The 27,681-nt window shown below is 40.1% G+C and overlaps 1 protein-coding gene and 1 pseudogene across 4 annotated transcripts; both read right to left on the minus strand.

The window, feature by feature from the left end:
- OGFOD1 (2-oxoglutarate and iron dependent oxygenase domain containing 1) lies at positions 1–27,520 on the minus strand. 4 transcript variants are annotated; one of them, XM_060185519.1, is made up of 13 exons: positions 27,285–27,520; positions 23,883–24,028; positions 20,011–20,057; positions 15,557–15,657; positions 11,824–11,940; positions 10,688–10,779; positions 10,388–10,516; positions 6,313–6,426; positions 4,424–4,503; positions 3,871–4,184; positions 2,276–2,398; positions 1,434–1,492; positions 1–274 (listed from the first exon to the last, which is right to left on the minus strand). In XM_060185519.1, the coding sequence occupies exons 1-13, from the start codon at positions 27,442–27,444 to the stop codon at positions 113–115; spliced, it is 1,644 nt and encodes a 547-aa protein (XP_060041502.1). In that variant the 5' UTR covers positions 27,445–27,520; the 3' UTR covers positions 1–112. The 4 variants fall into 4 exon arrangements, with proteins under 4 accessions (XP_060041502.1, XP_060041503.1, XP_060041505.1 ...); XM_060185520.1 differs by having other exon boundaries at positions 27,325–27,461; XM_060185522.1 differs by lacking the exon at positions 23,883–24,028 and having other exon boundaries at positions 27,285–27,423.
- On the minus strand, positions 12,959–13,647 carry LOC103110913 (transmembrane protein 126A-like; annotated as a pseudogene).
- Positions 27,521–27,681: the final 161 nt, after the last annotated feature.

The following is a 27,681-nucleotide window of genomic DNA, read 5'->3' on the forward strand; positions in this document are numbered from 1 at the left end:
TTTTAGGCACACTGTCAGTTACTTAGTAACTCCACTTTATTCCATGCTTCACTCTGTCAGACTTCACCGTAGTAGTGAAGGGTCTCTTTTTTGTCAGCTTTGCCCAACCCTGTCACTCATAATAGATGAATGAAAAGTCCCAGAAGCCTGTTCCATTTGGGAAGGTTTTCTCTCGTTCTAGGCTTCGGTGGTTAATATGCTTTACAAATTTCAGAGTCTCTCTATCTCTGTAGACCAGTGCCAAACAGTTGTCTTCTGGATTCACTGTTAACAGCTGAAATAAGCAAATACAATACCGTATCAGAACAAGAGTGAACTCTCAATGCTTTTTCAGAGACTTATCAATGAACCAATGGTTTCCATATCAAGAACTGGTGATAGGAGATCCTTGAAAAGATCCTTTACTAACAACAACCACTCTGGTTATCACAATATTTTTATTTTATTTTTTATGAATATTTATTTATTTGATAAAGACAGGCAACCGACAGGGGCAGGGAAGATAGAGTGTGAGAGAGAAAGAGAGACACCTACAGCTCTGCTTCACATGTGAAGCTTTCTTCCTGCAGATGGGAACCAGGGGTTTGAACCTGGGTCCCTGCACAGTGTAATGTGAGCACTTAACCAGGTGCGCCACTGCCTGGCCTCCGCTATCAAGATATTTTCCACTCCAAAATATACACAGAAAATTTTCATCTATTTTTATTTCTTCATTTCATTCAAAGATTTGTGGCACTGTACCATGCAGAACTTAATTTCTTTGGAATTTCTCAGTACAAAATAAACGTTTAGTGGCGACACTTTAGCATCGTAGTCCATCATATTTTCTAATAGATATTAGAATAACTGCAAGGCAGACCAACATGAATCTAGTCAGTTAAACACATTAGTAGAAGGACAAAAAACGGTGTCTCTGATGAATAAAACGTTTCTCACAGAGGGTCAGGCAGTAACACACTGTGCGAAGCACAAGGACTAGTGTAAGGATCCCTGTTCGAGCCCCCCACCCCCCACCTGTAGGGGGTCGCTTTACAAGCAGTGAAGCAAGTCTGCAGGTGTCTTATCTTGCACACATGCCGCAAAGTGCAAGGACCGGCATAAGGATCCCGGTTCAAGCCCCCTAACCTTACTAACCCTAACCCTAACCCCCGGCTCCCCATCTGCAAGGGGTCACTTCACAGGTGGTGAAGCAGGTCTGTGGGTATCTATCTTTCTCTCCCCCTCTGTCTTCTCCTCTCTCCATTTCTCTCTGCCCTATCCAACAGCAAGGACATCAATAACAATAATAATAACCACAACAATGATAAAAACAACTAGGGCAACAAAAGGGGAAAAAAATAGCCTCCAGGAGCAGTGGGTTCGTGGTGCTGAGCCCCAACAATAACCCTGGAGGCAAACAAAAAACAAAACAATCTGTTATCAGAAGCTCTTACCTCTTCATCTTCACCTTTGGCAATGTAGGAAGTAAAGCCACCATATTCTGGCTCCCAACCTTACAAAGGGGGAAAAAAGAGCACTCAGAAAATTCTCACTGCAAGACTTACATTTTCTGTTTAAGTAACTGAACATATAGTGCTTAAAGCCTGGGGACCCAGGAGAGTTTACCTAGTGGAGCAGACTTTACCTGGGTTTGACTCCCTGCTACCATGTGGGAGCACCTGTACCAGGGGAGGCTCCCATTACTGTGGAGTGGTGCTGTGGTGTCTCTGCCCCCCCATCTTTGCCTCTTTCCCTGCTGTCTCTATCTAGGGAAAAAAAAAAATCTACTAGGGGGGTGGGGAGATAGTATAATGGCTATGCAATGACTTTCATGCCTGAGACTCTTGAGTTCCCAGGTTCAATTCCCAGCACTATCATAAGCCAGATCTGAGCAGCGCTTTGTTTTCTGTGTGCCCTTTTCTCTCAATAAAAATTAAGGAAAGAAAAAATCTACTAAAAGCAGTAAAATCTCAAGTACAAAAATAACCTGGGGCATCTGGGAGTTCATTTACACTGATGAAAAACTGAAAAATTATTAAATGTAAAAAGGACCATTAAAAAAAAATCAAGAGATCTGGGAGTTGGAAGTGAGGGGTGGTACCCAAGTCACAGATAGGAATCATACTTTGAATTGGGAGACTAAAATTCATGAGCCCTAAGGTGCTTTCAACACTGAGTTTTTGAGATTTGAGAACCTGGCCAAGGCAACTTACTCTGAATGGCTTCAATTAGAGAGGATCACTCAGAAAAGATTGCCCTCTGAAGATAACAAGTCACTGCCCTTCCTCCCTCTTACCTTCACAACCACAGTAGAAAATTAAGTCCAAGGCAAATTCAGTTATGCTGTTGTCATGGAGTAAAGTGTAATGACCAGCCTTCCAGTGCCTCAGTTCCCCCTGGCATGTAGGAACACTGGATTCTAAGGAAAAAAAAAAAAATGATAGCAAGAAAAAAAATTAAAGTAACACTGATGCTACTGCTCAGTTATTAAGGGTATGATAATTAGGAATGATGCAACACTAAAAGGAAACCATTCCCATAACTTTAGCTGACCTGCTTGCTACTTCATCAAAACAACTTATGCACAATTAACAGATTTGACTACCTGGCATGGGAGAATTAAAATTTTTTAATATTTATTTATTTTTGGATAGAGACAAAAATTGAGAGAGAATGACAGAAACACAGAAGGAAAGAAAGGCAGACACCTGCAACAGTGTTTCAGCACTAGTGCAGCTTCACCCTATAGGTGGGGGCCAGGGAGGAACCTGAGTCCTTGAGCATTGTAACAAGCACTTAAACAGATGCACCACCACTGGTTAATTTCTAAATCTCTCTTTGCAATAAATTTCAGATGGAATAGCTAGCTGCCAAAACAAAAAATTAAAATATATTTTAAAGGGAGTCGGGCGGTAGTGCTGCGGGTTAAGCGCACATGGCGCAAAGTGAAAAGACTGGCTTAAGGATCCCGCTTCCAGCCTCTGGCTCCCCACCTACAGGGGAGTCGCTTCACAAGCGGTGAAGCAGGTCTGCAGGTGTCTATCTTTCTCTCCCCCTCTCTCCATTTCTCTCTGCCCTATCTAACAACGACGACATCAATAACAACAACAACAATAGTAACTATAACAATAAAAAACAAGGGCAACAAAAGAAAAATATATAAATATATAAAAAAATTTAAAAAATATATTTTAAAGACCTTTTTTATTAGTGGTTTAATAATGATTTACAAAATTATAAGATAAGGGTACAACTCCACCCCATTCCCACCACCACAGTTCTAAATCCCCAATCCTTCCACTCTAAGCTACAGCAGTTCTAAGGTTGCAGATATGGGTTCACTATTAATTTCTACAACTATCTGCCTATATTTGTAACTGTTTGCCCCCCCCCTTTAGGCTCCATCTTTTCCTTTCTAAGTCACACATATACCTATTACTACATCTAAATGTCCCTCCCTTTTTCCTCTTTTCTCTCTGGGCCCTGATGGAGTTGGAGTTCATGATTCACTAGTTCATTTCTTTTAAAGGAGCAGACATTTTGCATGGTGTCTATCATTTTTAACATAGTAAGACTTAATCTGTAACCTATTTAGGGACAGATCCCTGAAACAGTAGCATGCATTATACAGTGGATGCTGAAAAAAAAAAAAAAACCTTGTTGAGTGGAGGTAAGTCTGAGAACTCACTGGATAGGGTACCTGCTTTGCCACAGGGAGGCTCTAGTGGTGTCTCCCTTCTCTCTGTCTCTATCTGAATGAAAAATTTGACACAGAATAGTGAAATCATACATGTCCAAGGCCCTGGTTGACAGCAAGAGAAAAAAAGATAACTGCTGAGTGAATGGTGAATGCTTACTGGTAAATATGGACGAACAGTAACAATAGCTTGCCTTTCTTTGCTTTATTTTCCTCTGGGTGTGGGTCTGTCTGTGCACTGCTGCACGGGCTGCTGTTGCTGATGGCCACTTGAGAAGCCTCAGACTCAGAAGAACTATGGCTAGTCTCTTCTTTGGTGCTATCAGAAGCAGAGGCTGCTGCTTCCTCTTTTTTGTCCTCAATTTCATCATCTTCTGAAGGGGCCAAGAAGTGAAGCTTCAGGCCTGTGAAGTTGGAGAGCAGCAAGAACAGTGCCTCGGAGCGAAATAATTCCATGCACTCCTGCAGTATATCAGGAAGCTTGTTTTCTTCGGCTTTCTCATAAAACCTGAAAAGCATCAAAGCCGCAGATGTGAAACAGCTCATGGAAGAAATACAGATCCTAAGTGGAATAAATGCTCTCCTTAAATCTTGGCACGACTTACTGAAGCACAAGTTGTTATAACAGTGGGATTTTTGTCAAGATCTCTTCTGTCTTTAAGGAAAATGTCCTATAATTGGAGGTGAGATTGCAAAGAGGCAGTGCTGAGTGCAGAAATAAGTACTATCTTGGATGACAACGTCTACCTTTTGTTAGGGGGACCTTGGCTGCTCCATTTCACATCTCCTTTCTCCAGCGCCTCACAGACCTTTGCAAATTTTTCAGGCTAGAAAAAAAAAAAAAAGAGCAAACAAAGTAATAGTACATTTCCTTATGGCCTCACACTGATCGTACAGGTAGAGCAACTTTGCAGAATCATTCTATTGATTAATAAAATAACCAGCTAACTTAAAAGAACCAGTTAACCAGCTAACTCCTCCATTCACATATGATCCCCTATACCTGAGATAAAGCCAGGACAAAGACTAGAAACACCATCTACACACGTCAGCCAAGAGAACAGAGTGTCAGTTTGGGTCATTTCCTTAGTACTTGTGTATGTTATGTAAAATTTCTAGGTCTCTCAAATGTCTACAAAATTAGGGAAATCCTAATTCAGGAGCCAGGTGGTGGTATACCTGGTTAAGTGCACACTTTACAGTGCGCAAGGACCCAGGTCCCCATCTGCAGGGTGAAAGCTTCATGAGTGGTAAAGCAGGGCTGCAGATGTCTTTGTCCCTTTCCATGTCCCCCCTCCCCTCTTAATTTCTTTCTGTCTCTTCCCAATTAATTTTTTTTTTTTTTTGCCTCCAGGGTTATTGCTGGGGCTCAGTGCCTACACCATGAATCCACTGCTCCTGGAGGCCATTCCCCACCCCCTTTTGTTGCCCTTGTTGTTGTAGCCTTGTTGTGGTTATTATTGTTATTGTTGATATCATTCATTGTTGGATAGGACAGAGAGAAATGGAGAGAGGAGGGGAAGACAAAGAGGAAGAGAGAAAGATAGACACCTGCAGACCTGCTTCACAGGCGGTGAAGTGACTCCCCTGCAGATGGGGAGCCGGGGGCTCAAACCAAAAAAAATATTTTTTAAAGGAAATAATTCATAAGATGGGGCTGGGTGGTGGTGCACCTGGTTGAGCGCACATATTATAGTGCACAAGGGCCTGGGTTCAAGCCCCAGTCCCCACCTACAGGGGGAAGGCTTTACAAGTGGTGAAGCAGGTTTGCAGGTGTCTCTCTGTCTCTCTCCTCTCTATCTCCCCCCCCTCCTCTCAATTTCTGGCTGTCTCTATCCAATAAATAAATAAAGATAAAAAAATTTTAAAAATAATTCATAAGATGTGAAAGGAGAAAATAGTCAACATCATTAGGATGAAAATCTCTACATAACAGTACAGATTATCTGAGTTCACCCCCTTTAGTTAACATTCTAAATTTTAAGTCATGTGTAATACAAAATATTAATCTACTGAAATAATCTCCACAAGAAACACTAGTTTAATGCATTTTCCCAAAGAGTGTTCCAAAAAGTTAAGTCCTATCAGCTATAAGTATGAATGAGAATCTCAAACATGACTTAACCAAGCTGAATTAGTTTATTTACTATAAGCCTTCTCAATTTCTTGAATACTCTAATGTCAGCTGTAAAATGTGAAGCAAGAGCAATTACAGAAGCCAGACCTTCCACCTTCTGCATCCCACAATGATCTTGGGTCCATACTCCCAGAGGGGTAAAGAATAGGAAAGCTATCAGGGGAGGGGATAGGATATGGAGGTCTGGTGGTGGGAATTGTGCTAAGATGTACCTCTCTTATCCTATGGTTTTGTCAATGTTTTCTTTTTATAAACAAAAAATTTTTTTAAAAATGTGAAACGAGACAGTACAGAGTATCTTTCAACTTTTTTTTTTCTTTTTTAACACTAATGTTAGCTCTTATCACCATTTCTCTATTTTATTTGAAGAAGAGTATGTCAGACCTTCTAACCAGGAACAAAGCAAAAAACAGCAAAAACTCTCCTGGCTGTATTTACCCACCCAACCAGTAAGACTGCATGCCAAACAAGATTTATAGAATTTGATATGCTGGCCTACCTTAAGAAACTTTTTTAGGAGAATTTCAGAACTTTCTTCAAATTCTTCTTGAATTTGAACTTGGTATTCCATGTCCAGGTAGGTAGGGTTGATCCAATCATACAAAATTTCATGCTTACAAAGAGGGAGCACATGCAGAAAGGATGAGTTAATAATTATTATTGCTCTTATACATACATCACACTAATATTAACATAGGCAGATCTTCATTCTATGTTTTCTCATTTAGAGAGGGAGAGAAGTGAGGAAGAGGAGACCCTTCAGCAGCTACTCTCTCATCCACAGAGCTCCCCTGGTATTTGTTAGCGAGCAAAAATCAAACCACCATCCACTGCAAGGAAGCAAAAGATGTTTATTTACGAATTCGAATCCGGGTCGAGCTGGTGGACTGCTAACATTTGGAGGCCCCAGCGAGATACTCCATCCCAGGTCCGGACCCTTGGAGGCCTTGGAGGCTCTGCCCGGCGCCGGAATGGGCCAAACAGCATCCACCTGTCTAGCTTTGATTACCAGCCACACGAAAAAGTCAAGGCACCGGCTTATAGCCTTGAGATGGATGTAAGAAAATTAATGACTTTTTGTTTGAGCGAATGGCCTGAGAAACATTAATTTTAAGTTTACAAGTGTAAATAGCTTTGAAGCTGCATTCTTATCAAAGTTAAAAAAAGGAGTTTCCAACACAGTTCTTATGTGGTAATATAACTGTAAATTAATTTGCTAGGGTAGCTGAAGATTCAAAGTAAAAGTCTAAGTATTTAAGGTGACAATTCTTCATCTCCAGATTGATATGCAAATTATCTATGTATTTAACTGAAAAAGTTCCGGTACATTCTGGAGGGCCCCCAAAATGTCCTGTGAACTGTTTTGTAGATATTGGTCCACAGCAAATTTGGCATTTGTCTGACACTGGAGATGTTTTGAGAAGCATTATCACTAATATGTGTTAATTCTCTAATTAGAGTTTGTTTAAAGTTTAAAAAAAAAACAAGATAATCATTTTATCATGTCAACAAATTGGGTATTGACTTTATATACTATACTGGTATATCTGTTTGTTAAAGAGGCCTTCTAAAATTATACAGAGATGTATAGGCCAATTCTGGTCATTAGATTGTCAATTTTGGTAAGCTCTTAATTTGGTTTTGTGTATGTCTTACTGGTTACAAATGTACAAGTACAGCAGTGATACCCCTTCAATCATACTGCCAGATTCTCTTAGGGGGTCTCCAAGGGGCAGTAAAATGGCCCACAAATCTCTCTAAGGTAAATAGAATGGCACTAAATTTGGCCTTTTGTTGCTCAAATCTGCCCCAGATATTAAAAGAAAGCTACAGAAGACAGAAAGATTTAAAGGAAAGCTGAGAGATTGCTCAGAGTGTTTTTAAGAAGTTGGTAAATGTTTTGACATTAGACTTTAAAAAGAAAGAAAGAGAAAGTTGGGGCAGTGCCAGAGAGAAAAGAAAAGTCAGAAAGATGGGGCTAAGGGTAGAGAAAGATCAGTGATGTTACTGAAAAGAGAAAGGACACTGGAAGAAAGGCTGTTTTATCAACAAGCCATTTAGACTGCTTGTGGATGAACTTAAAGGCATAAGCCGGGGAGTGCTGACCCAAAAACGGGCCATGGCACAGACCTGTTGCCTATTTGTCAAATATTGGGCCCAGTGGCTGCTGGATAAACAAAAATGCCTGAGGACAACAGCACCTGTGGCACAACTGGTAAAGAAAACAGACAAGCCATCACTGGGACAAGTCCAATGCCCATCTAACCTGCTACCAAGCTCTGTTCCTAGACCAGCCATGAGTGAAATTCAGCGCTGCCACCAGCCTGAACCCTGCCACCCTGATGTTGGAGACGGATCCTGAGGCTCCCTGCAAAAGCATGACTGCCAAGAGGTATGCCTTGGCTACATGACATGTGCATGAAGCACATAGAGAAGAAAAATTCCTGACCTCCACTGGGAAGAAGATCCAGCACAAGGACCAGATACTGAACCTACTGGAGGCCACATGGACCCTGCAAGAAGCAGCCGTGATCCATTGTTCCAGACATCAGAAAAGAAACTGGAGGGCAGATGAAGCCACTTGTGCAGCTACACAGCAAACAGGGCCAGCCTTGGCATTGATTCTACTAGACTCCCTGCTTCCAAAGGACCCTGCATACGGTAAGGAGAAAGATTAAGATGGGCGAGAGATTAGGACTGGAAACTAAATAGATTTTACAGAAGTAAAATCAGAGACTTTTGGGTATAAGTACTTGCTGATATTTATAGACATATTTTCAGGTTGGGTAGAGGTTTACCTAATAAAGCCTGAGGGGGCATAGAGAGTGAGCAAGAAAATTTTAGATAAAACAGTGCCCAGGTGGAGAGTTCCCTCTCACCATTGGTTCTGGTAAGCAGACATTCATGCTTTTGTGCCTCAGTTAGTGGCCCGAGTAATGGGAACAAATTAGAAATTTCATTGTGCTAATGGACCCCATAGCTCTGGGCAGAGAGTTAAATTAGACCCTGAAGGAGACTTTAACTAAACTTACCCTTGAAACTGGTGGGGGATGGGTACCACTGCTGCCCCTGGCCCTTCTGAGAGTGCACTGTTTCCCATTTGTAAACAAACTGTCTCCCTTTGAAATGGCTTTTGGCAGACTGCTGCTGTCATGATCTGTGATTCTCTTATCTCTGATCCATCCCACAACTGTTACCAAGTTCTTACAGATCTCCAGCCTATATTGCAGGACAAATTAGAATGCTGTGCTACGAGCCTTTGGGAGAGACCAGTCATTAGCTCAACAGAAACCACCAGTGGTAGGTATCAGGAGTTGGCAACCTCAATCTACTGGGAAGTGGACACATCAACCCTCAACCTGACATGGCCATCCAGACACCAGAGACGTGATTGCATCTCAAGACGGGACTCCACCCAGTTGGGACCTGGTATCCAGACTTAAACTTTGACCTCTGCAATCTGGTAAAGACTGTGGAGGACCAGAAGTCATGAACACCTCCAGTTAAAAATGACTATATTGCAGTTAAATGTGTGGGGATTTCAGATCACTAAGATCTGGATTTATGCCCAATGGACAACAGAGAGGACCCTGTCTATTAAGATCATTGATCTCCCTGATCAAGAGACAATCTGAGAAGGTAATGGTCCTTAGGACAGAGTATATAGAAGCTTATACAGAGAAAGAGAAAGAAGATGAATCAAAGATTTGATTCCTGGCAAAGACTAGTGGGGAATGTTAGAAGCAGTAACTCTAGAATTGCTTTAAGTAAAAGTTTAAGCATGAGTTATAAGTATAGTTGCTTTTCTGCCTGCAGTGGAAAATTCCTGTAAAAAAGGGGGGGCTAGACAAAACCCACACACCAAGATGTAAGCCACCTGTTGTTTGTCTTAAAAAGAATAGCTGGCCTAACCAAGTCCTTGAAACCCAACCACTTGCTCAAGGTCAAGGAAGCTGATAGTCAGGTGGTCTTGGCTGACAACGAGAAAGTGTGGTGACCCTATTTTGCATAAAGGCTTGAAATTAGACAATTCTTATAGGCTGCTTAGGGTATTGCAATGTCTGAAATGATTGGATCCTGCGTTTTCTGTAAAATGCTATTGAGTGTGTGACAGAATTCTAGTTTTGCATATTCTCCACCCAGAATGTATTCTAGAATCCTATAAATTGTGTGGTTTGAGCCTTGTTCAGGGTCGAGCTGGTGGACTGCTGTCAGTCACCTCTCGGCCCGGATTCGAATTCGTAAATAAACATCTTTTGCTTCCTTGCAGTGGATGGTGGTTTGATTTTTGCTTGCTAACAGTATTATCTATGGTACTCCCATGTGGAGCCAAGTTTTAAGTCAAGGCCTCAAGAATGGCAAGGCATGTGCATTACTAGGTTAGCTATCTCCCAGCCACTGTAATTTTCTCTTGGGAAAACTTTGTCTGAGAAACAAACAATTAATGGTTTATCTGTGTAAAGCAGAAAGACAAGCTTAAAGTTTAGTTTCATTATCAGGCACAGTCATGTTTAAAACAAAGGGAAAAAAAAGTTTCCAAGACAAGAACCCCAGCAACAGGCATTTATCCTTACATCTCGTGGGATGTGAGGGCACCGTGGTATGAGAAGTTCAAAGTAGTTAGGAAACCTAGCCAGTGAAGGACCATGAAACCAGCCGCTGACAGACAAGCGTGACACATCTTCAGACAAGACTTCAGACACCTGAAAGGACAAGACCAGCAGCCTATCAACAAAGGCACATTAACAATCCTGCCTGCTAGGTGTGTAAACAACCTGGTCACGTAAGTCCAACAGGTTGCTGTCACACTTATGATGGGTGATGAAAAAGCATGATCTTCAGCACTCTATACATCTGTGGCTTATAGTCTTTACCTGGTGAAAGGATACTGGAGACACTTCAAAGAAAACCAGTGTGTTCCATGAAGGGATAAGAGACTTGACAATCTGCTTCGGCTGAAAGTGTTCTGCACCAGGAGAGAACACATCCATAAATGTGGCTTCATTCTCATTAACCACTCCTAGGCAGCTTTATTTCACCTTGACAGTTCTCAAATTTCTTAGGGTATCTAGATGTACCCTTCAGATCCCAAAATACCACCCTTTTCCATCTGTTGCATTCATACTTGATAGTTCTGATAGGTGACATGTTTTTTGTTTGTTTGGTTTTTTGTTTACCAAAGCACTGCTCAGCTCTGGCTAGTGGTGGTGCAGGAGATTGCATGAGAGTCTGTTCGCATAACATGTTTTTTGTTTGTTTGTTTTTTTGTTTACCAAAGCACTGCTCAGCTCTGGCTAGTGGTGGTGCAGGAGATTGCATGAGAGTCTGTTCACATAACCATTATGCTCTCTACCCCAGCCTGGTGACATCTGTTATTACTACACTATCTATCCATTATTGATGAAGGGTGGAATGAGTACTGAGAGCTTTCTGGAATCAACTTCTGAAATCAATCACTAAACAACATCAAACCCCAACATCCTGTAAAATACACCACACAGCTTTACGTGCTCTCTCCATTTTCATAGTCTTCAGAAGCACGATCTATTTCTTTTTTACATCAAATCTAAGTTATCTCCGGAGGAATGATTATTTTAAGCACAATTTAAGTGGTTTTTCCAGACTGATGTTAACTGTTCCTGAGATGTAGTCACCGTGATGAATGGCTTCTACGTCTTTTGAGAAGTACAATGTGCTTAAGAATTCAGAGGAGGGGAGTCGGGCGGTAGTGCAGCGGGTTAAGTGCAGGTGGAGCAAAACACAAGGACTGGCCCCCAGCTCCCCACCTTCAGGGGAGTCACTTCACAGGCAGTGAAGCAGGTCTGCAGGTGTCTATCTTTCTCTCCCCTCTCTCTGTCTACCCCTCCTCTCTCCATTTCTCTCTATCCTATCCAACAACATCAATAACAACTACAACAACAATAAAAAAAAAACAAGGGCAACAAAAGGGGGAAAAAAAAAAAGAAGTCAGAGGATATCACAGGTGTTGAAGAGCTAGTGTTCATCTTACCATCAGTGTTGTACAGATCCAGGGTGCCCCCTAAGCTCTCGTTCCAGGGAGGAACCAGATACAGAATGAAGGCGATTCTGCGTCCTTCCAGCTCATCATCATGACAGAGGAGGGTATCTGCAACAGTTTAAGGCACACCTTAACATTCCTGTGCAGACAACGAGCAGCTGACAGCTACCTTGCATTTAATGACAGTCCATTTGCTAGTCATCTATAATGTCAGCTCCTCCAGCTTTAAAATGACATGTGTGCCTTCTCTTTCATAGTTAAATAAAACTCGGTCTATATAGAAGATTAAAATACTGAAAAGCACATAGAATCAAGACATAATCTCTTTGCATATATTTTCCCAATAAACATGCAATCACTTTTTTTTTTTGATAAAATGGAAAGAAATTGAGGTGGGGGAGGTAAGAGAGGGAACGAGAAAGGGAGATGCCTGCAGCATTGCTTTACAACTAGTGAAGCTTCCCTCCTACAGTTGAGAACCGGGAGCTTGCACCCAGGTCCTTACACATAGTAATGTGTTTGCTCAACCAGGTGCACCACCATCCAGCCCTTAATGGTCATCTTAAAACAACAACAAAACTATTATAACTGCAAGGGAAATATCTTTCCAAATCAACATACACATTTCTCATCACTTTTAATGGCTTCACAGTTATTCTACTATATGGATTATGAATTACTAACCCCCTTGTAATCAATCATCTATTTGTTAAGTAACTCATTTCTATTTCTTGTCTATTACAAATAATGTTTTAATAAACACTAAAATTTTTGTATCTATTTTCAGTTTTGTTTTTTTTTTAATATGGCACCAAGGAATAAACCCAGAGCACTGAACATGCATGCATACCACTGCTGAATGTCCTCACCAGGTCAGTTTTTTTATTCTTTATTTTAAAGAGCTGAGAGGAACCCTTCAGAGAGCAAGACAACAATCAGCTGTGAGCAGGGAGGCCCCCCCCTTATAAATTCATTTATAAAATGGAAGTATTGACAAGACCATAGGATAAGAGAGGTACAACTCCACACAATTCCCACCACCAGAACTACGTATCCCATCTCCTTCCTTGAAAGCTTTCCTATTCTTTTTTTTTTTTTTTTTTTTTACAATTTTAATTTTGTCTATGCATTTGATTAACAATCATTGAGGTTCAGGTAACTGAAGAACTTTTTTTATAAGTAGTTTATATTGTCTGGACCCAAGATACGCTATAAACATAGTCTGGAGCAAAACAGGAAATACCATTTTTCTAAAGATGGGCTTAGAAGTTCGAATCCAGTAATTAAAAATGTTTCCTTTCTCTGGCAGCAGGACTGAGTTATACCTGGCTGCTAGACCACCATTCACAGGTAAAGCCAAGAAAACAGGGTAGAGACCACCGAAAACAAGACCAACCAGTCCTCCTTGTATTATGGTGCAGGTTTCACAATTCAACTCACCTGTACTCAAAGGGAAATTTATCAAAGCTTTGTAAGACACATTTGCTGTCAAAAATGGGATCACTGTCATTGGTAAGCCAGAAGCTATAGGAGCCTGTGTCACATTTAGAACACGTCGAAAAAGACTGTTTGCTATTAGGCCACAGAGACCTGCATTAATTCCAACATATGTTGATCCATGTTCAAGTAGATTCCTTTCTGATTCTGGAAGTTGGCTAATTTTTCTGGTTATAATGTTGAAAATTAAGTCTTCCTGGACAGTATCAATCTGGTTCATGATTTTCCATTTTCACCCTTTTGCTGTCCTGGAAGTCAGTTTCTTCTAGGGTCTTCTTCAACCACGTCAGGGTTCACCACAACCTGTCCTTTTCTCCCATGGGCCAGCTTTCCTATTCTTTATCCCTCCGGGAGCATGGACCCAGGATCATTATGGGGTGCAGGTGGAGGGTCTGGCTTCTGTAATTGCTTCTCCACTGAACATGGGCATTGATGGTCAATACATACTCGCAGCCGAGCAGGGAGCTCATCTACCAGTGAACACGGTTCACATATTTATACACACATACTCACACTCTCAAGCTAGGACAACTTAGAAACACTAATGAGCCTCATGTGGACATCTTTGGTATATGGGAAGAAACCAGAGTCCTTGGAGAAAATCCATGCAGACACAGAGATAATGTGTAAACTCCAGATATTGGTCCTGACTAGGAAATGATTATTTTCCTTCATCAGTAGTATAATGAAAGGAAGTTGACTAGACCGGGGAGATAGCACAGTCATTATGCAAAATGACTTTCATGCCTAAGGCTCCAAAGTCTCAGGTTGATTCTATAAACTAGAACTGAGCAGCACTCTGGTTAAAAAAAAAAAAATAGTAAAAAAAATAACTAATTAAAGGGAAAAAAATTAGTGCAGGCAAATCTGAGAACTAAAGTCATTTTCCTTCCTGGAAGTGGTAGGAGTTGCTATCAAGACAGCAAAGCAACACCTGAAACTAATACAGTTATATTTTAATAATAATAACAAGAAAAATAACTTTCAAAGTAAAAACAAAGAATTTATTCTACATTTTAAAAATGGCATATGAAATGACTTAGTCTGTATATTACCATCCTACATATATATATATGTATATATATATATACACATATATACATATGTATCTGTATATATATATGTGTGTGTGTATGTATATATATATATATATCACCATCCTTCTCCAGGACATGTATAAGGATAAAACCAAATTAAGATTTAGTAAAACAATGAAACAAAATGCAACACTTTTCTTTCTTTGTGAAAGCCAAACAGGTTTTCAAAATGACATTCATATGCTCAGAACGGAAGGATGTACTTTTAATGATGACAGTGGGTTCCTCTCAAGAGAAATGGAGGGAGGAAGGAGAAGGACACTATCAGTGCTTATGCCTTGATACTTCTTTTTTCTTTCTTTTTAAAATTTTATTTATTTATTTATTATTGGATAGAGACAGAGAGAAATTGAGGGGAAGGGGAGATAGAAATGGAGAGATACAGAGAGACATCTGCAGCCCTGCTTCACCACTTCTGAAGCTTTCCCCATGCAGGTGAGGACCAGGGGCTTGAACCTGGGTCCTTGTGCACTGTAGTGTGTGCTTAGCCTGGTGCGTCACCCTGTGGCCCCTTCAAGCATCATTTTTTAATTTATTTTTTATTTTTTTAAATTTATTTTAAAAAAGGAAACATTAACACAACCATAGGATAAGAGGGGTACAACTCCACACAATTCCTACCACCAGATCTCTGTATCCCATCCCCTCCCATGATAGCTTTCCTATTCTTTATGCCTTGATACTTCTATGTTTGAAGTTTTCTCCTTAAAAATATATTTACTACTTACTTTCAAAATAAGAGTTAATAAATAAAAATTAATAAAAAATAATAAAAATAATAAATAAAAAAAGAGAATAAAAAATGGCATTAAAGGAAGTCATTGTTTCCTAGGAAGTCTAAAGGCAAAGCTTGTAATATTGCCTCTTAGTTTTCTAATATAGCAAGCAAAGTCGGTACATGTGAATTATCAGCATTTTTCTGAAAATATGGTCAACAGCTCTCATCATATTCCTGAAGAGAACCACTGCCTTTTAACTTCTAATAAGGTGGGACATTATGAGCTGAGTCAGATTTTCCTTATTATGAACATCCCAATAGATACATAAACTAAAATTCTAGAAAAACAACACTGTCTTTCCATCACTGTTTATATAAGGTCTTTCAATTTTACAAACTTTCTCTTTCTTACCTGAGAACTCATATTTAGCACAAGACATGTCAATGGTTGATTCCAGGTCAATCTTAGAAATGTCAGAAAGCCAAGTCCGGAAATCTTCAAATAGAACTTTTCTAGAGATGTAAATAAAAGATAACTTGTTATGCTATACAGTAGGTTCCACTTGGATCTTTGCCACAGCTATTTATTCCAGGGGTGAATTTTGTTAAAGAAATCAGTTCTAAGAATGTTTTTCATTTTAAACTTATCTTCCACAGTCAACCCCAAGATAAGCTGTTTTTTTTTTTTTGTCATTGTTGCTCTTAGTTGTTAAATATATTCATGAGAGAAATCATAGAATTAAATCAGGAAATAGATCTTTTTTTTTTTTTTTTGCAAAGACCCAGAAATTTTGTCTCTTACTCCATCTCGCTGTCCTTTAGATACATAAAGCAACTCAGTCCCATGGGAAATGCTTATCCTAGGGTATCAGGAACTAGTGAGATAATAACTAAAGGCATGAGAATATCTCTTTGGGAAATAAAGATCAAATAAATATGGAATAGTCTATTATAGTATAACACATAAGCATACTTAAGAATTGTGGAATGACAACCTTGCAGGATACTACAATATTATAGAGACGTGACACCAGAAAATGAGAAAAAAAAAATTACACTTGATAGAAGGGAAACAAACCAACACTTATAAGATACGTGCTATTGTGGGAAAGGTAAGGAGAAAACTTATATAGGTAAAATGAATCTTTAAAAATAGGGAGTTGGGAGGTAGCCCAGTGGGTTAAGCGCACATGGCGCAAAGTGCAAGGACTGGCAAGATCCCTGTTCAAGCCCCCCGCTCCCCACCTGCAGGGGAGTCGCTTCACAGGTGGTGAAGCAGGTCTGCAGGTGTCTATCTTTCTCTCTTCCTCTCTGTCTTCCCCTCTTCTCTCCATTTCTCTCTGTCCTAACAATGACAATATCAATGACAACTCCAACAACAATAAAAAACAATGTTGGTATTCTTCGTGTTGGTTTGGCCCCCTTCCCCCGACCTCTGAGAGAAATGGTTTGGCCCTTGCTAGTTTCACACCACCACCCCTCCCCCCTGCTTTCTCCCCGCCCCCTATGCTAAGGACGTCCAGAGTCGCAGCAGCAGCAGCAGCAGAGGGAAAATGACTGAGAAGCACATGGTGTGGTGATTTGCCGCTCGTGAATAAAGATTAAAGTGCAGCTTCTCAGCCCAGCCGTGTGTCCCCGAGTTTCTGTCTCTGTTCACCACCGCGAAGCTAGCCCGGCCTGCTGGAGCCTCCGAACTTAACAACAAAACAAGGGCAACAAAAAGGGAAAATAAATATTTAAAAAATGTTTTTTTAAAAAAATATTGGGGCTGGGGACCAGCAAAGCATGTTGAATACACAATGTTCAAGAAACCAGGTTCAAGTCCCTGGTCCCCACCTGCGAGGGACAGTTTCCTAAGTGGCAAAGTAGTGCTACAGGTCGGTCTCTCTCTCTCTCTCTCTCTGCCAGAGCACTGCTCAGCTTTGGCTTATAGTAGTGTGGGGGGATTGAACCTGGGACTATTGGACCCTCAGGCCTGAGAGTCTCTTTGTATAACCATTTTGCTATCTACAGAGACCTAGCAGGTCTCTTTCTCTCTTCCTACCTCCTCCTTCTCCCTCAATTTCTCTTTCCCTATCATATATATATATATATATATATATATATATATATATATATATATATATATATATGATACTATGTATGAGCTGGAGAGATAGCTCACTGGGCAGGGGAGGCCTTGTATTGCCATGTGTACAACCCAGTAAAAACCCAACATCCCAAGAGAGTTGCTGTTCTTAGAGAGTACTACTTCCTGCTATGCTGCTCTACAGGCCTAGAAAATTAACTGTTTAGGGAAAACTACAGGGTTTTGTGAAAAGAAGTAGAATGGCACACAGAAATGGAAGAACATTTCTTGTTCCTGCATCAGAATAATAAACAGTATTAACATGATCATTCTACCAAAGCAATCTATAATTTCAGTGCAATCTCTATTGAGATCCCAATGACATTTTTCATGGAAACTGAACAACTTGCCCAAAGATTTGTGTGGAACCACAAAATAAATAAATAAATAAATAAATAAATATCCACAAATAGTCAAAGCACTTTTAAAGGGGAAGAAAAGTGGAAGTATCACTCTCCCCAACTTCAGTTTATACTATAACAAAATAATAATTTAAAACAGTGGAGGAATAGGTGGAGGTAGATAGCATAATGGTTATGCAAAGAGACTCTGCTGCCTGAGGCGCCAGAGTCTCAGGTTCAATCTCCCCCATACCACCATAAGCCAGAGCTCTGAGCAGTGCTCTGGTTACAAAAAAACAAACAAAGAAAAAACAGTGGAGGAATTAAGAGTGGGGGTATTGAAATAAAAATGGACAGTTGGATTAATGAAAAACTTGAGAACTTGGGCTCAATCCCTGGTATCACCTACGTTGGAGTTGTGCTTTGGTTTCTCTCTCTTTTTTTTTTTTTCATTTTTATTAGTGATTTACAAAATAACAAAACAACAGGGGTACAATTCCATACCATTCTCACCACCAGAGTTCTGTGACCCCATTCCTTCCATTGGAAACTGCAGTGGTTCTCCCAAGGTCACAAATATGGGTTAACTATTATTTCTATAAGTGTCTGTCTGTCTGTCTGCCTGCCTGCCTGCCTGTCTATCTATCCTTTTTTTTTTTTTTTTGCCCACTTTTTCTATGGTCCTGCCTTCTCTTGCTTTTTATGTCATACCTATGCGTAATACTACTTCCAAGTGTCATTTGTTTCTTTTTTTTTTTAATTTTAATTTTTTTTATTATATTTTTAAAAGATTTTATTTATTTATGAGAAAGGTAGGAGGAGAGAGAAAGAACCAGACATCACTCTGGCACATGTGCTGCCGGGGGATTGAACTCAGGACCTCATGCTTGAGAGTCCAAAGTTTTACCACTGTGCCACCTCCCGGACTACCTTTGTTTCTTTTTCTTCTCTCTCTGGGTCCTGATAGAACTGGGTTTCAGAGCTCGTTAGTCATCTTCCCTTCATATTTCTCTACTTCTGGGACTATGGCTTCTATAACTGCTTCCCTACTTTTATAACCATAGGTGCTGGGAGGTTGGTCCATATCCCCATCCTGTTTCTATCTTTCCCTAGTGGTGGTCTCTCATTTTCAATTAGCTTTTAAAAATGCATAATATGGGGGGCAGGCAGTGAGCAGTGATGCACCCTGTTGAGTACACAATACCATGGACAAGGATCTGGGTTCAAGCTAAGGTCTCCACCTGCAGGGGAGAAGCTTCATGAGTGGTGAAGCAGTGCTATGAGTATCTCTCTTTCTCTTCCTGCCTCCTCTCAATTTCTCTCTGTCCTATCAAATAATAAAATAAAATAAAAGAAAGAATGAGTATAATCCTACTAGTCAGATTTAAGCATTCTATTCTTTCAAGTCTTTCTCTTTGTATACATGTATATTTCCAAATATGTGTACCTTTTTTTAAAAATGGAATTACACTATGTAGTTTTAAGGTTATAAGTTTTACCATTCACATACACATCACATTAAAAAGTTGTATAGTTTTCTTTTTTTTGTTTGTTTTTTCATCATTGACATGGCTTCACCAACTAGACTAACTTTACTCTTATATAGAATATTTAAGCACATTTATAACTATTTCCTTAGAGCAAGTTTCTATGAATGGGATATTATTACAAAATGATGGATAGTTTTAAGGGTTTGGGTACATCTTTCAAAAGCATCTTCTAAGAAAGATTGTAGGTGGTCCGGGTGCAGTGGATAAAGCACTGGACTCTCAAGCATGAGGTCCTGCCTGAGTTCAGTCCCCGGCAGCACATGTACCAGAGTGATGTCTGGTTTCTTCTCTCTCTCCTCCTTTCTCATTAGTAAGTTAAATCTTTATATAAAAAAAAAAAAGATTGCAGCAGTGTATAAAACGACACCTCTATCAACACTAGGTTTTTTTTTTTTTTTTTTAAAGAAATACCTGCCAACTTATATATAAAATGATACTTTCAATGTTGTTACTAGAAAGGGTGAACATTTTATTATTGATAACCTGGGTCTTGGAATCAGACAGAGGTGGGCTTGTATCTTAGCTCTATCAATTTTCATCTAGGCAAACCTAAAGAAATTTGTTCCCTATGGCCCAGGTGGTGGCGCAGTGTATAAAGCATTGCACTCTCGAGCATGAGGTACCGAGTTCAATCCCTGGCAGCACATGTAACAGAGTGATGTCTGGTTCTTTCTCTCCTCCTTTCTAATAAATAAATAAAATTTAAAAAAAAATTCTTCCCCCAATCTTCCTCCTCTATGAATTGATGGGATAATAATATCAACAAAATATATGACAGAACATTTAAAGTGCTTACTACTCTATCTGGCCCATACTAGGCACCCAACAAGTATGGTTTCTTGCTTACCTTAAAGCACAGATGTGCGGCTCTCTTCTCTTCTTCAAGTCATCAGACTTGATCAATCATGCAAAAAAAAAAAAAAAAGAGGATTCCTTTCATATGTTAGACATACTGAGGACAGTTTCTTAGTGGGTATTCTAGCAGCTCTGCCACTAGGAACTTGGACGTTGCTGCTCAACTGTCTAGGCCTGACGTATGGTACCTCTGAACCTTATTAATTCAAGAAATACTCAGTTACCACACTTGGGAGGGGGGGGAGATACAGAAAGAAAGAGACAAAGAGAAAGGAGACACTACAGCACTGCTTCATTCCTCATGAAGCTTTCCCCTATAGGTACTCCCATGAGGTGGCCTAAGGCTTGAACTTAGGTCATCATGCATAGTAACTTACTATCCTCAGGGAGTTTTATTTATTTATTTATTTTAATTGATTTAATAATGATCAACAAGACCGTAGGGTAAGAGGGGTACAATTCCACACAATTCCTACCACCAGAGTTCCATGTTTTTTGTTTGTTTTTTAGTAAGTGAAAATGACCAGACCACTGCTCTACCATCTTACACAGTACTAGGGGTTGAACCTAGGGCCTCACGTATGCAACACATACACTCTACTGCTATTTCCCTGAGGCCCCTTTGGAGTTTCTGGGCTAAGAACTAATATGATCCTAGTTATAATTTTTATTTTTTTACTACTGTAAAATAATATACTTGAGGGGGCTGGGCGGTAGCCACCAGGTTAAGCTCACATAGTGAGAAGTGCAAGGACCGGCACAAGGATCTGAGTTTGAGCTCTCCACCTACATGGGGGTCACTTCACAAGCAGTAAAGCAGGTCTGCAGGTGTCTTTCTCTCCCCCTTTCTTCCCTTCCTCTCTCAGTTTCTCTCTGTCCTGTCCAACAACAGCAGCAGCAGCAGCAGCAACAACAACAGAAAAAAGATGACCTCCAGTAGCAGTGGATTTGTTGTGTAGGCACAGAACCCTAGCCATAACTGTGGAGGCAAAAATAAACTAATTAAATATTTTTTAAAAAATAATAATATATTTAAAGATTATAGTTGACATCTTTATGGTATATTATAAAACTCATTTTAAAATTCCTAAACATTTGGAGGGAAGAACAAATATACATCTATGGTATACTTAAGTTAAAACCATTTGATCACTCATGTTTTTCAAATTCCTCCTTTAGGTTTCAGATCTATTACTTTACCTTGCAAAAAATTTCCAGCATGTACATTTTCTCTTTTCAATATTGTTTCTCTTATCCATTAACTTAAACTTCTGGCCTTGCATAGCCCAACAAATTTTTTACAGTCTAACTTTTATTTTATTTTATTATTATTTTTTTTGTCTGCAGGATTATCACTGGGGGTCAGTTCCAGCACTTCAAATCCACTGCTCCTAGAGGCTATTTTCCCCATATTGTTGCCCTTGTTGTGGTTGTTATTGTTATAGCTATTGTTGTTGTTGGATAGGACAGAGAGAAATGGAGAGAGGAGGGGAAGACAAAGGAGAGAAAGACAGACACCTGCAGACCTGTTTCACCGCCTGTGAAGCGACTCCCCGCAGGTGGGGAGCCGGGGGCTCGAACTGGGCTCCTTAGGCGGATCCTTGCGCTTTGTGCCACCTGCACTTAAACAGCTGCGCAACTGCACAGCCCCACAGTCTAACTTTCAACATTTCAAATAACCTCAATTTCAAAGTTAAAACTAGTTTTACTTTATCTTTTTCAGTATATTATTACATTATTTGAGACAACGGACTCCTAGTGATTTTAGTTCCTGTCTTTGAGTCAAACTTTTATGGTCTTCTACAACTTGGTTTCACATCTGCTGTTATAATAATATGCCTGTTTTTCTCTATAACTACACCTAGATGATATATGCTGTTTGACATTAAAGAATACAAATATATATACATGTATATGTGTGTTTTTACACACACACACTTATGTTTTTAAAACTGTGATAAAATTCACATAACATAGAATTTATAATTTTAACTATTTGAAAATGTATAATTCAACATGTTTTAAAACTTTTAAAAAATTTATTTATTTGTTCTCCCTTTTGTTGCCCTAATTCAACATATTTTAGAATATTTACATTATGCAACTACCACTACTAGCTAATTCCAAAACATTTTCATACTCCCGTATGAAACCCTGTACCCAGCAGCCAGTCACTCCCTATTCTCCCCTTCCTCTAGCTCCTTTCTATATATTTACATTCATTTCATTTCTTTTTTAAAATTTTTTATTATCTTTATTTATTTCATAGACAGCCAGAAATCAAGAGGGAAGGGGGTTATAGGGAGAGAGAGACACACATACACAGAGACAAAGAGACACCTGCAGCACTACGTCACCACTCACAAAGCTTTCCTCTTGTAGGTGGGGACCGGGGGCTTGAGCCTGGTTCCTTGCACATTGTAACATGTGTGCTCAACCAGGTGCACCCGGCCCCCATTCAATTGCTATATATGTATTTGCTAGGCATTACATAGAAATGGAACCATACAATAAGCTGATTTTTGTATTAAATTCTTTCACTCAGCTTGTTTTGAAGGTTCATCTAAGTTGTAGCAGTTTTAGTACTTCTTTTCTAGATGAAAATATTTCACTGTACAGACAACTCACATTTGCTTTATCCACCGATTGAGGGAACTCTGAGTTGTTTCCACTCTTGGGCTTTACTAATAATGCTGCCATGAACATTTACGTACACACCTTTATGTAAACATACTGCTTCAACTCCTTTGGGCCCATTTACATTTTCTTTCTTTATTTTTCTATTGTCTGTGCTGCACAATCCCACGGCTCCAGGACTGACTGCTGCCTTCCTAGATACAACTCTCTTCATCAAACCACTTCCCCAAATGTACTTAATCCATTTGTGCATAATGTACTTAACTAGCTTATTGTATTTCTTGACTACCTGTCACCAAAACTATCACCTCTATTATTTTAGTAGTTTTTTTTTAAAATATGTAGTTTCCCTTTCGTTGCCCTTGTTGTTTTTTATTGTTGTTGTAGTTATTATTGTTGTTGTTGGATAGGACAGAGAAAAATGGAGAGAGGAGGGGAAGAAAGAGAGGGGGAGAGAAAGACAGACACCTGCAGGCCTGCTTCACCACCTGTGAAGCGACTCCTTTGCAGGTGGGGAGCCGGTGGCTCGAACCGGGATCCTTACACTGGTCCTTGTGCTTTGTGCCACCTGTGCTTAACCCGCTGTGCTACTGCCCAACTCCCTTTAGTAAAGTGTTTATATAGAAGGAACTCTCAAGTGATCTCCATATAATAGTTATGGTGTGTGGGGTGAGGAGACAGTACAGTGGTTATGGGAAGAGACTCTGAGTACTTGAAGCTTCAGTGTTTCAGATGCACTCCTCAGCACTACCATAAATCAGAGCTGAGTAGTGCTCTGGTAACAAATTGACAAACAGCATTATTTTAACTAGTACATGGCTATATTAGTTAGGCTTATTCTAAATGACAGGCATTCAACAATGTTTTGTTTTGTTCTTCTCATCATTGGGGCTTCACTGCTACAGACAGTGATAGAAAGGGAGAGGCAGACAGAAAGGGAGATGAAGAGAAAGAGCAAGCAGAGAGAATGCAGTGCTGAAACTGGGAACTCAAACCTGGATCAAATGCATGGCAAAGCAAGTGCCTTTTCCAGATGAGTTATCTTGCTGTCCAAAACATGTAACACTGGTAAGGCAAGAATTCTCCAAGGTAAACCTCACTTAAACCTTAAGTTTAAAAGTATTAAAAGTACTACTTTAATACAATGCTCAGTGAACATCATAGTCTATTCATTACGGGTGATGTGTTTCCAAAGTAGGCAAGCTAATATGAAAGGAACATAAATACCTGCTGGAATTTATATAAATCATTACATTTTGCATGAAAGTCCAAGTTTAAAAGTTCCTTCTGAAGCTCTTCCAAGAAGTTTTGACTTTGGATGAAGTTAGGGATCACACAGTGAGGAAAGGGATTCACGTCCATAACAATGGCCTCTGTTGGAAGGAAAACATGACCATTATTTTTTTCCTTTTCTAATTTTAGCTCCTAAGTAACACAGCAAAAAGGAAATAAAAGGAGAAGACCATGGATTTTCAGAAACTTAGCATCTAAAGTTTGAGGGCTTCCTTTCTTTACAAACTCACTTGATACTACTTAAAAAAAATGTTATGCTGGAGTCTGGGTGGTGGCTCACCCTGTGGAAAACACATATTACCTATCATGTGTCAGGACTGAGGTTCAAGTCCCCAGTCCCCACCTGCAGGAGGGAAGCTTCACAGGAGTGGCGGAGCAATGCTGCACAGGTGTCTCCTTCGCTGGCTCTCTCTCCCTAACCCTCATCTTTTATCAAAGATGCAGGGGAAAAAAAAAAAAAAAGGCTACCAGGTACAGTGGAATCATGCAGATATTGAGCTTCATTGATAACCCCAGTAGTAAAAAAACACAAACACCAACAAGGGCAACAAAAGGGAAAAATAAATAAATAATACAAGTCCTAAAGGGCAAGGAAGCCTGTGTCCTATGGTGGAGGAAGATGGCAAGTTGCTCGAGGGACAACTATTGTGGAAAGATATAAATCTGTACACCTGTGACAACAGTCTTATAAGTCATATTTCTTCCAATAAAGTGATCTTGAATAAGAGAAAATACTGTAGTCCTTAGGATGAGTCCATGACATCTTTAAATTGAGGTTCCTGCTGTGAGATTTTTCCAGTGACTTATTATTTAATTGCATGTATTTCAGTTTCTTAGTTCATTCTTCCCCCCTACCAATTTAAAATAAGAGTAGAAAATTAAAAAGGAGAATAATAATACTAGCTTACACTGCTTCCTTCAACCCTGCTTTTTTTTTTTCATCTTGTGCTATTATTGGATGTTATAACATATATGCTTAAAAAAAAAGTTCACGGACAAACTTCTCTACTTTCTTGATTTCTACAAATATCACTTCTGTAGCTATAGAATGATCATTATCATCATCATGATCACTACCACCATCTACAAGGTGCCACGTACAATAGTACTTTTTAAAAAAAAAAAATTTTATTTATTTTATTTTGAGAGAAATGCAGAGAGAGAGAGAGACACACACACAGAGAGAGAAACACCAGAGCACTGCTCAGCTCTGGCTTATGGTGGTACGAGGAACTGAACCTGGGATTTAGGAGCCTCAGGCATGAGAGTCTGTTTGCATAACCATTGTGCCATCTCCCCCGACCATACAGTAGTACTTTACAGGCATTATTGTTTAGAGAGATGGGACAGGGGTCGGGTGGTGGTTCACCTGGTTGAGCGCTCAAGTTAGTCACAATGTGCAAGGACCTGGATTCAAGGCCCTGGTCTCCACCTATAGCTTTTTGGTGAAGCAGGGTTGCAGGTGTCTCTCTGTCTCTCTCCCTATCTCTCCCCTACTCTCGATTTCTGGCAGTCTCTATCCAATAAATACATAAAGATAATAAAAATAAACTAAATGAAAAAAGAGACAGAAATGGGGCATACTGAGGCAATTACTCAGTAAGCAGTGCTTACTTAATGCTGGCAGGCTTAGTGGGCTCATGTCCAAAAAAAAAAAAAAAAGATACATTTTTAACTGCCTGAATAGCAACAAATTTAAAAGAATAGCTACAAACTTACAGGCCAATTTTTCGATATCAGGAGAGTACATTTTGAGCGGAGTCTGATAATGGACTCCTTGGCAGGTGCAACAGGCTCTTTGGTGGCCAGCTAAGGTCATTTTGATTAGAAATTCCCATTTATAAATTATAGGGGGGCAGGGGGAGGGGATTGCCATCAACTACATCTTTCTTCTTCAACTAAGAAGTTAATTTCAGTTTACTAAAAAGTTAACTCTTGCTTCTCTGCCTCATTAGCACATTTGATCTTCTCAACAACCTTAAGTGGACATCACTATGGCCAACCTACAGATAAGGAAAATTGAGAGGGTCCTGAGTGTACAGAGCTTGCACTTTAAATAGTCAGCTCTCACTTTCTTTGTGCACCTGGAACCCTCAGGACTCACTGATTCAAATCACATTAACACCTGAAACAAAAATCTTGGTAAACTTTAGAAGGGAAAGCATGAGAATGCACTAAAGAGGGTTTTTATCCTACAAGGTGATATTTGAAGCAGATCAGAAACATTTTGTGTAGGTTCTTTTCTTGGTCAACACACAGGAGATGAAGTCAAATTCCAGGTATAGAAAAATGAGTAAGCGTGGTCCAGGAGGTGGCACAGTAGATAAAGCATTAGACTTTCAGGCATGAGGTCCAGAGTTCAATCACCAACAGCACATGTTTCAGAGTGATGTCTGGTTCTTTCTCTCTCCTATCATTCTCATTAGTAAATATGGGCCAGGCAGTGGTACACCTGGTCAAGCCCACACAATATATCGTGCAAGGATTCCAGTTCAAGCCCCGATCTCCAGTTGCAGCGGGAAAAGCTTCATGAGTGGTGAAGCAAGGCTGCAGGTGTCTCTCTTACTCCCTCTCTCCCGCTCCCTTCTCAATTTATTTCTATCCAGTAATAAATAGAAAGTTTAATAGACAATAAATAAAATCTTATTACAAAAGGAAAAACAACAACAACAACAAAAAGCAAGCAATGAAAAAGTGAGCTCAGGCACCCGCCACACCTTAGCTCAGGACAAATGCTCTCGCTCCATTATCGAGGGAATAACTAAATCGTCACTATGAGGGGGTTAAAAACTCACACAACAACAACAAAAAAAAAACAAAACACACACACACACAAAACCCACACAAGTCAATGATCGTCAAATGTCTACTGATCCTACTTAGTGAAAAATTTACTGACACTAACATACATTAATTGATTAATCTCATTCAACAGCTTTCCGAGGTAAATACTATTCGTTATCCCATTTTACATTGTAAAGTACCTAAAGTTAAAATAATAATAATAATAAAAGTAAACTTGCCCATGACACACACTCGGTGCAGGATTCTAACTCAGCGGTCTGATTCTAGAGTTCTACTAGGAACCTGCAAGCCCTCTACTTCCCGAACGCCACTGCCTTACATTTTCTCTTTCACGTTTCTAAACCCAAACAGAACTTTGAGTGACAGGCGACAGCCACTTAGGCTGTTGGAACCCGGGAGGGTCGCACGTGGTAAACAACTCTTCTCTTCTTCCCAAAGGACAGTGACCCTGCTGCCCAGGGTCTGGCTGGAGCGCCAGGACTCCCAGAGGCGCCCCCCTCTCCCCTACCCCACTTCACAGCGCCAGGTTACCGTGACTGAACGGCGCTCTGCAGCTCCAGGCTTCAGTCACCTGCTTTTTCAAGGTTTCCTCCGTGACAGCATCCGAAAACTTCGCCATTACCTCCTTCTTTCCCTTTTTCCCTTCACGGCCGGACCCGGGACCCCGTTCAGCTGGCCTTTTCCCCTTCATCTCCACCAGAGCTACAAACCCACGCCACGCTGACGGAGCGCTCCTTTCCTAAGGCGACTACAAGTCCCAAGATGCTCCTTTTCCCGTGTTCCCAAGCGCCATCCAGTAGGAAGTAGAAAGTAAAGAGAGGGCGGAACCCTTAAACCTGCTTTACCAATGGGAACTCTAGATATTGAGGCCACCCCAACAGCGATTGGTCCAGAGGCGCATGCCGTTCTGGTCCCCGCCCCTTTACTT

This window comes from Erinaceus europaeus, chromosome 2, assembly GCF_950295315.1.
Source record: "Erinaceus europaeus chromosome 2, mEriEur2.1, whole genome shotgun sequence".
NCBI lineage: Eukaryota > Metazoa > Chordata > Mammalia > Eulipotyphla > Erinaceidae > Erinaceus > Erinaceus europaeus.